The sequence below is a fragment of the Nestor notabilis genome, unplaced genomic scaffold, assembly GCF_000696875.1.
Source record: "Nestor notabilis isolate BGI_N333 unplaced genomic scaffold, ASM69687v1 scaffold11537, whole genome shotgun sequence".
Classification (NCBI taxonomy): Eukaryota; Metazoa; Chordata; class Aves; order Psittaciformes; family Psittacidae; genus Nestor; species Nestor notabilis.
Genome location: NW_009937832.1, coordinates 29534 through 39764, shown reverse-complemented (window position 1 = coordinate 39764; position 10231 = coordinate 29534). Strand labels below are relative to the sequence as shown.

The 10231-nt window shown below is 43.4% G+C and overlaps 1 protein-coding gene across 1 annotated transcript in view; it reads right to left on the bottom strand.

The window, feature by feature from the left end:
* Positions 1-936: 936 nt before the first annotated feature.
* AADAC (arylacetamide deacetylase) overlaps positions 937-10231 on the bottom strand; it is a 9515-nt gene continuing 220 nt past the window's right edge. The window contains exons 2-5 of the mRNA XM_010019032.1: positions 3541-3763; positions 3226-3295; positions 2725-2896; positions 937-1545 (exon numbers count right to left, since the gene is read on the bottom strand). Coding sequence (XP_010017334.1) covers positions 937-1545; positions 2725-2896; positions 3226-3295; positions 3541-3763 — 1074 coding nt within the window. The remainder of the gene's footprint in view (positions 1546-2724; positions 2897-3225; positions 3296-3540; positions 3764-10231) is intronic.

Genomic DNA, 10231 nt, shown 5'->3' with positions numbered 1-10231 from the left:
AAATAAGTAGAGCATAAACCACACAGCAGTGCTATAGAAAGGCTAGGACCTTCACAGTCTCTCTTTATCTTACAAATATCCAGTGCTGTTTTGTTACAATATTTCCTTCTAGTATAGGGATTAATGAAAGTGATTACCTACCAAGACAGACAGATGCTTGGTTTTTTAGAAAACCCAAACCAAACCAAACAAACTACAACACCAACAAAACAACAACAAAAAAACCTCTCAAACATTTGCACTGTTATAGCCATACCTCTCAGTTTTCAAGCAAGCACTTCCTTGAGCAATGCTGGAGGAAGACAATAGCACAAATCCAGTGGCTGCCTGTGATGGACAGGGTTCCACAAACTGCCTTCTACTTTGAAGTCAGGTCCCTGCACCTCTGCTTACCCCATCACCCAGTGGCAGTAGCGGGGCCTTGTCAGTGCACCCCATAGGACCAGGGAGCATGCTGAAGGGGACAGGGAGCAAGTGGCCACCAAGCACCAAGTGTGTGCAGACAGTCACCTTGCCCATTTGCACAAGCTAGTGATATGAAGAAACAAGAACCAGACAACACAGGACAGCAAGTCCCACACACTGCATCAGCCCAGGGCTCCAACAGGCACAGGCAGGGTGAGGCACACCAACCCTTCTGGTCTTGGCCAGGAGATAAATCCCAGGGCAGTTCATGTGGTTCTGAACTCAGATGACAGCACCGAAAGAACACTCAGGTTAGAATCAGTGTGATTTTCCTGCTAGAGAAGGTAAGAAATGCTGCAATCCAGACACTTCATGGCAACACAATGAAGACAGCAATCACCCCAGAAGTCACATAGCTCCTATTCTCCCATGCTCCTTAATCATAGAATCATAGAATGGCTAGGGTTGGAAAGGACCTTAAGATCACACCTAGTGAATGTGGTCCAGGCATAGCAGAGCAACATCTTCAGCTCATAGATTCTCATTTAACCACTCAATATATCTGTTCAACAGGCGGTGCCCTACAGCTAACTCAGCTGGAAATGAGACAAACATCATCGCCCCGTGAAAGGCATCCTTGGCATGGTCATGTGTGACAGGAATGCCTGCTGCCTGGAGGCGCCTGGCATACATGACTCCATCATCCCGTAAGACATCGTGCTCACAGGTGAGGATGTAGGTGCGGGGCAGCTTGTGTAGCTGGGCATCGCCTGCCAGCAGCGGGGCCGCCCTTGGATCCAGAAACCCCGGGTACTTCTGGACAAGCTTGGAGTTGCCGTAGGTGGGACTGCTGTAGACATGATCTTTCTTCATCTCCTCAGGCAGCAAGTTGCTCCAGTTTACAAACTGAAACAAGTGGCTTGACTCAACCGGGACATGCCTATTAGAGATCATTGCTTCCCTGAGAGATAAATCCGAAGTGAAATACTCACTCCAGAACCTGACCATAAGTGACTTGGATAAAATGGGCTTGTTTTCATTTTCTTGGTAAGATGGCAAATTCAGGTCAAGGGTTTGAAGAGCAGGGTAAAGCAAAGCTTGGACTTTGAGTTTAGTTTTGACTTCAGGGTCCTCCAACAGCTGTAAAAGAAAACAGAAATAAATACAGAAAGTCTGTTAAAAAGTGTTGGTTCTCCCACACTGACAGAAGACCTTAAAAGTAAGGAATTAATACACACATCTACAGCATTAACAAAAGATTATCAGCAAGACTATAACAGATTAATTTAGAGGAATTCTAAATTCATAGGCAGATCACCTAAACAGTGTGTTGTATTAGAAATGCTCAAACATCAAGTATAATTTAATTTTATTTCTTGTTTTGAAGAATAATAATATTCAGGAAATACTTTTTGAAGCATAGAGACTTTTTGAAACACTGATGTTTTCTGAGGTAGTAATAAATTATTTTTCTATAATTACAGAAAATTTCTTACAGCTTAAAAATTGTTGCTTTCTGAGACTCCTTTAATCATATCAAACTATTTAGAGCTTATCCACCTGTTTGCTTTTTTAGCCCTCAGATGTTAGAGGTGTTAGAACTCAGACAACTACAATTCTGTGCATTTTAGACATGTGAAAAATAAAATGTGATTAATTGAACAGTGGTGTTTCTTATATGTCATCCTTTTCCCCTCTTCACTAATAAATTTCTCCCTGATCTTCTGCCTTCAGTGTCCATGGCAAATTCACAACCTTTCCAAGTGAGATTCAGTAGAATCTGAATAATTTCTCAGGAGAGCAACAACGTCACACTGACTTTATTTAGTAAAGCTGAGAGAGGAGTGCAGAAGGCATTGAACTATCTGTGATCAAGTGACACTGGAACATTTATTTAGTGGTATCTCTTTTTTTTCCCCTCTGCTATTTACATCTATATGAGGCAAATTGCTAAAATTCAAACAACATACCTAAATCAGTTGAAATGTGCTTAAGGATAGAGTGATATATACCCTAATTATGGGCCAGATGACATTTTCTAGGGTATAACATTTTGGACAACATCATAGCATCAAAGCTACTTTGATGCCATTAAATGGCTCAAGTAAATCTGCTCACCCTGGAATTTGGAGCCCTCACTGACAGTTCTGGAGGCTGCATGTCATCCTGTGTACATGGACCCCAAAAGTCATTCGGGAGGTACACTTGCAGAGCCTTTTGTTAGACTTTTCTAAGCTTTCATGAATTAACAAAACAAAAGAAACACCCCCTCTCCCTCCTCAACATTTTAAGGTAACAAACCAACTTTGTTTTATTTACCTGCTGTGCCACAGCTGCAGCTAAGTTGCCGCCTGCACTGTCTCCTGCAACACAAACCCGATCTGGGTCCACCCCATACTGGGAGAGGACACTGCTCTGGAGGAAGAACTTTGTTACCGAATACACATCTTCAAACTGGATGGGAAAATGATATTTAGGTGCCAACCTGTAACTGTTAGAGGCAGACAGAAGTCTGTTATTTCACACTATTAATAAAAACAAAGGCTTGCTAACATCTGCCCTAGTTGGTGAATGTTTATTTTCTGTGCCCAGAGAAATGGGAATTATCTATCTCAAATATTTTATTACCCATCCAACTTCACAAAGAGACATCCAAAATAACCACCAGCCACAACTCACCCACTGTAAACTTGACAGCTTTTCTTTACAAATACTTAAAGCAGGCAGGAAAGGACATGATAAAAAAAAAAAAGTATTAAAAAATTAGTTGAAATAGATTTATTCCAAACCCTCAACCCATCTAGAACAAGAATCTCTTACTTGACTGATACCACGACAGCATTTAGCATGTTTGAAGTCCACCTTGTCAGATGATCGTAGGATTTCATGCCTGAGATAAAATTAGTCTCTTAGAATACACTCCAGCCCATTTGAGAACAGACACGCATGCAACAGCATATTCCTCTTTGCAGAAGCTTTCAGGTGACTTTCCAAAATCTCCACCTGTTTTAAACTGGTGAAATACCAGTTCCCCGACCCTCTCTGTGGCAGCTCCCATGAAACAAAATGCAACGCTTAACATGGGCCGTTGAGATCTTACATACAGACCATTGGTACTGGCAAAGAAGAGCTTACCTGCCTGTCCTGCGCACCATCCTCCACCATGGAAGTAGATCACTGCCCTCCTCAGCCCATCAGATGCCTTTCTGGGCAGGTACAGACGGACGGTAATGTTGTTGAACTCTGTGTCTGTCACAGTGACGTTTTCATCAGACATGGGTGTGACATACTCGACAGTTGTGATCAGTATCAAAACATCCATGTAGTGCTTCAGACCCAGATACTCAGCAACCTCAGCCTAAAGTCCAAGACAAGGGAAAACAGTACGTTAAATAGTAACAGCCTTAGTTACTCTCAGAAATCAAATATCTCAGAGATTAAAGCCATTTAATACCCTGTAAAGCCTGTAAAGTCACAGTACAAGTCGCTAAGCTAAATGCTGCTGGCTTGGAGGAGTCACTGTCCAGTACTGTTGCAATATCCAGCCTGAGCAGTTCAACTCCCCCATCTCCCATCACTTCCATGTGAAGCTCAGCAGTGGTGGCTGGAAGGCAGTCCAGGCACATCACCACTTCTCATTGCTTAAGACAATGACTGGCAGCACAAGCTTAAAGGATAACAAGGATGCAACAGGGGATATGGAAGAAAGCAGAATCAGCTGAAACGGTTGCCCAAGGAAGTTGTGAATGCTCCAACCCTGGCAGTGTTCAAGGCCAGGCTGGACGGAGTCTTAGGTGACATGGTCTACTGTGAGGAGTCCCTGCCCAAGGCAGGGGGGTTGGAACTAGATGATCTCAAGGTCCTTTCCAGCCTTAACTATTCGATGATTCTATGATTACCCAGCACAAGGGTCTGCTCAATGAGTCAGACATCCTCATCTTTCCAGGTGGTTACCACAAAGCCAAGTAATAGCTGCTCCCATGATGGACTCCTGAAGCAAAAGCAGCCAGAACTTTCAGAATGCCAAGGACACTGGTGGCACAAATACAAGGATATAGCAATTTGACTTCAAGCTGAACAATAATTTTTAGCGATCAGTTCCATCCCAGTAGCCAAAGAGCATCATTTAGGGATGAGTACCCTTTCATTATTAAAAGGATGATAAACTTTGAGATGTTAAAAAGGCAGAAGTCTATTTTTGCCATTTTACCATGATCCAGCTGTTTCATTTCTTCAGTTTACATGTAAAAATTCCATTAGTTACACACCTCTGCATTTATATAATGAAGAGGTAGTCCTACTGAATAGCAGAAGAAGAGTCATGTGTTTATTGTTCATTCCACGTGGTCAGCAGATAAGACAAACTACATGTACCACTATACCTTCTGAAGCTGTTACCTGCTCCATCATCCTTGAGGTGATTAAGCTTTGTTGGGTCATGCAGATCCTTCCCTTACATTGGTTTGATATTTCACAATAAAAAGCTGAGAATAATTGCCACTGATGTTCTGATTCCCAGCAGCCCTCTGCCAGGGACACAGTTCCCTGATGAATGAATAGACAGAAGAACAGCTCTGGTGTGGCATCATTGCTGTCACCCATGCTGTCTGCAGCCTGACTCCAACAAAGAACAATCCCAGTGACTCCCTCACCTGAAGAGAAACTCCATGGGCCAGGAGCAGCATCCTCCAGCAGGGGAAACAGGGAAGACACTAACCAGGATCTCTGTCTGTCTGATGAGTGTTTTAGTCTAGGGGTCTTAAACACCCATAGGCTTAGTTTTTTACAAACATTCTTTTCCCCAGAAATGTTGAGCAGCTGCAGAGCAGCACTGGAGCCCCAGCCCTGTGCAGGCCTCAAGGGAAGGGAGCAGAGGGTCCTCGAGTGTCCTGGGCATCGTCAGCACCCCAGGCAGAGCTATGTGAAGGACAGGGAAAACTTCCCCAATAGGTTGAACAGAAATTCCCCAACAGAAGAAGAGCAATGTGGTTCAGTGAGTTCAGAACCCAGGAGCTGCCAACTTTTAATGATGTTAAAGCAGTTTCCTTTGAAATTCACAATTTAAATATTTATTATGAAATTCTATGGTTCTGAGATTACAGTTATTCTAAATGCTAAAGAAAATGAAAACAGAAAACAAACCCTAGCAAATAAAACTACAGCTGACATGCAAGCTCCAACAAGTAATATTTAGCAGCTTTGGCTCTCTGACATCATGCCAATTTACACAGATTAAAGCATTTCAGAATCCCTTTCCCTCAATGGCTATTTTAAACCATGAACATAAAACTTTTTTTAAAAAAGTGCATGGCTTCCATTACACTGAGTTTTTGGTACACAAGAACAAACCCAGGTGAAAACATTTCTAACTGCATTTGCTACAGACTGTGCAAGAAATGCAGATCCAAATGACTCCCTCCAACACCAGCAGCTCCCCAAAGGAGGTATCACATTTCCTCACAGCTGCCTTCAGGGAACTGTGACAAGTAAATATGTGACCAGTGATTGCTTATACATACATATCTCTGTCTATACCCCCGACCACTTTTACCTCTTACTCTGGATTAATCTGTGTTTAAACTAACTTAGTTCTCACATTGCTTTTAAGATGTTTGAAATATATTTTAAAAGCACATTAAAAATATGTAATAGACAACAAAAAGACAAAAAAATAACGTCACAATGACTGGAAGAAAAATAAAGTCTTTATTTACTATCCAGAGAAAGAAGGTGTAAATACCCATTTAAACAAAAATTCAGGCACAACAGAGATTGACTGCGAGCAGAGCATGATCTCAGCCATATGAAATGCCGGCTACATAAGGAGCTCCTAACATGTGCACCCTTCTTAAACTACAGGACCTTTCACTCACATTGCTGAACTTCATGAGGCTGGCATCAGCCCACCTCTCAAGCATGTCCAGGTCCCTCTGGATGGCATCCCTTCCCTCCAGCGTATCAACCGAACCACACAGCTTGGTGTCGTTGGCAAACTTGTTGAGGACACCTCACTCCCACTGTCCCTGTCACTGACAAAGACGTTGAACGAGATCGGTCCCAACACTGATCCCTCAGGGACACCACTCGTTACCTGTCCCTAGCTGGACATTGAGCTGTTGACCGCAACTCTCTATGTGTGACCATCCAGCCAGTTTTTTATCCACCAAGTGGTCCATCCATCAAGTTGATGTCTGTCCAGTTTAGAGACAAGGAGGTGTTACGGGACAGTGTCCAACGCTTTGCACAAGTCCAGGTAGATGACATCAACTGCTTTGCCCCGATTCATCCGTTCTGTAGCCCCATCATAGAAGACCACCAAACTGGTCAGGCACAATTTGCCAAAGCCTCTACTTTGTTGGCTATCACCAACCATCTCATTGTTTTTTATGTGCCCTTGCATGGTTTCCAGAAGAATCTGCTCCTTGATCATACCAGGCATAGAGGTGAGACTGACTGGTCTGCAGTTTCTGTGAGGGTGGTGAGGCACTGGAATGCATTGCCCTAAGAAGTGGAAAATGCTCCATCCCTGGCAGTGTTCAAAGCCAGGTTGGATGGAGTCTTGGGTGATGTGGTCTACTGTGAGGAGTCCCTGCCCAAGGCAGGGGGGTTGGAACTAGATGGTCTTAAGGTCCTTTCCAACCCTAACTTATTCTATGATTCCGGGTCTTTCATTTTCCCCTTCTTGAAAATAGGGGTTATATTTCCCTTTTCCAATTGTTGGGAACTTCACCTGACTGCATTTTATACTTTCTTCATGTATTTTCTCTTAAACTGCGTGCATTTGATTCTCCCAGAAAATACATGAAGGTTTTTGTGCTTAAGCACCACAGAAACTGTTTTATTCTTAGAGGCTATTTCCCAGCTACACATCATGTAGACATGAGACATTATAACAAATACAATAACAGAGATGCTCCCAGGCTCCCTTCTGCAGTAGGATGGGTACAAACAGACTTGCCAGCACCCTGCAGGCTACATCAGTAGAACCAAGCGCAGCTGCAAATCCCTGCAGGGTAACCTGGGGCAGAACCCAGCCACCAGCTTCTGACCAACCTCTGGAGTCCCTCAGCACTCATGGCCATGCCTGGCAGAGACCTGGAGAACAGCCTGGGACTGGAACAGGTTTTATTACAACAAGTTACTCGTGCAGGTTGTGAAACCTGAAATTGGAGAAATTTTGCACAATGTGGCTCAGAAGCTGCAGAGCTCCCCAGGACCTATTAAAGCAAAGACAACAGGGGATAGACTTGCCATTTCACGGCTTTCTTGGCATGTCCTTTTGGGAACTTGAAGGCCAAGCTCTTGCTGAGCTGTGTTTGGGAGTGGCAGTATTATTTTGCTTTTTTCAAACCAACATCAGGGAGTCAGAAAGACTAAAATAGAGTCCCCTCCACAAATTTAAACCTATTATTACATGATTATAAATTGCTGCCTTACAATCAGATGATCGTTCAGAGTGCGCTTATGATGCTTTAGAGCTGTCTCAAATCTAATCCGCACACATGCAGCTCCAAGGAGGCCATCTTCATCAGAGTCCCTTAGGATTACAGTTTTGCACATGGTTGGAGCACAGTTACAAAACACACTTGCTCCGCAGCACTGCTGCTGAAAATGGACTTTGGCTTAACAGACAGCCAGCGCTACAGCCATGAGAGACACCAACTCCACACTGAAGTGAAAACACAGAGTCCTCCAATGCTGAAAGAAAACTCTTCAGCTTGCTGAGCACTGCTGTGCTGCAGGTCAGACTGAGTGAGCAGACACAAAGGAAATGAGTTACCTGTGCACGTGCCCTCCCTGCAGGCTACCTCTGAAAGGAGACTGAAGATGGGAAGAAGCAAGATTGTCCTGAGTTCAGCTACAGCAGTCATTTTTTTCTCCTTCTTAGTAGCTGGTGCAGTGCTGTGTTTTTGACTTTCAGCCTGGGCACAGCACTGATAACACCGATGTTTTTAGTTGTTGCTAAGTAACGTTTACTCTGACCAAGGACTTTCTCAGTCTCATGCTCTGCCAGAGAGGAGGGGAAGCCAGGAGGAAGCAGAGGCAGGACACCTGACCCAAACTGGCCAAAGGGGTATTCCATACCACAGCACGTCATGCCCAGTATATAAGCAGGGGGGAGTTAGGCGGAAGGCCCAGATCACTGCTCGGGTCGGGCTGGGTATCGGTCGTCGGGTGGTGAGCGGTTGTGTCCTCTCCCCTTGTTATTCCTCTTGTCATTATTATTGGTAGCAGTAGTGGTTTGTATTATACCTTAGTTACTGGAGTGCTGTTATCTCAACCCGTGGGAGTTACATTCCTCCGATTCTCCTCCCCATCCCTCCGGGAGCGGGGGGAGGAAGGAAGAAGGAGGGGAGTGAGCGAGCAGCTGCATGATTCCGGGTTGCCGGCTGGGCTTGAACCACGAGAAAGATGTGCATCAAGAGCGCAGACTACAGTTTCTTTCTTAACACTTTTTCATCTACCACCACTCAAACCTCAAACCACAAGATCAAAGCAAACAAGAAAATAGCAGAGAGTCCATGAGTAAACACACACAAAAATCATCACCCTCCCAACCCCCTGCTCCCTTCTGCTGGCTGCAAAGACCTGAGAAGAGGCCTTCACTCTACATAAAGGCTGTCTGACATAGGAATGGCTTTGCAGATTAACAGTGGCTTTTAGTTACTGTCCAGAAGTGTTATGTTCAGCATATTCTGTCTCCACCAGAAAAATCATGGACTTCCAAAAAATGCTACATTTTAACTGAAACAACAGAAAAAGCAAAATCCCAAATTTTTGCACTTTAGAGCAAACAGCCTGGGTATCTGTGCCTGCAGCAGCATGCCTTAAGCAAAACTAGAAACCTCTCCCCTGGCTCCTTTGAACTTCCTTTCAACACATTTTATGGTGGAGAAAAAAGCAGTCTCAAATGTTTGCAGTCACCCAGAAAGATGTCTGCAACACCAGCTCCCTCTCCTCTCCCCAAACCTTCATCTTTGACCTTTATTTTCAGACCTTGATTACACTGCTGCAGCCACCATTGCGCACTAAGTTCAGGCTGGACTCAAAACAGCTCCCAGTTTGATGTACTTGAGGTGGGAACTACAGCAGTGTTATTTGTGCATGGCATGCAGCCTCACAAACTGTTTACAAATGTTTGAAATGGCTGTAATGTGACTGTAAAAGAAGCAGAAGCTAGCGATGTAGCCTGTATAAAAATAGCATGGAAAGACATAAAGTTCCTGTTGTTGGTAAATATTGACATTTAACTACAAATAGGGTAAAATAGCACTACCTTTCCAGAATGTGACATACGGTTTTATGCTGCTTATAGCTAGATATCATTTTTGGCAGGCAAGATTACAGAGGTATTAATATATATATATATATATGAAGAACTGTATCTTAATTTCTACATGCTCTAGCATTAGCACCCCTATAACTAACTCTGTGCAGTTTTAAGGGCCATTCTGTCAATGGATTTCTATGATACCACAAAAATCAACAGTATTTAAGTGCTCTAGTTTTCACTTCTCTGTCACACAACACAATATTTCTGAGGAAGCTCAATGTATAGGCTCTGAGGAACAGGAAAATTCAAGGACCAGTGCTACAGTTGCAGAGGTTCATAAAGCAAAATAAACTTGTTTGCATTTGTCTATCTGTATTCACATCACATATCACATTTCCAGTTACTCTGAATATCCTTTTTTTTGAGATTGCACAGTAAATCTTTTCTAAGTTTCTTTATATTCATAGTTACAGTAAGTTTAATACTTAATTCTACTGTCCTTCACTACATATAGATATGTGTATGACACATACTACCATATCTCTATCAGTC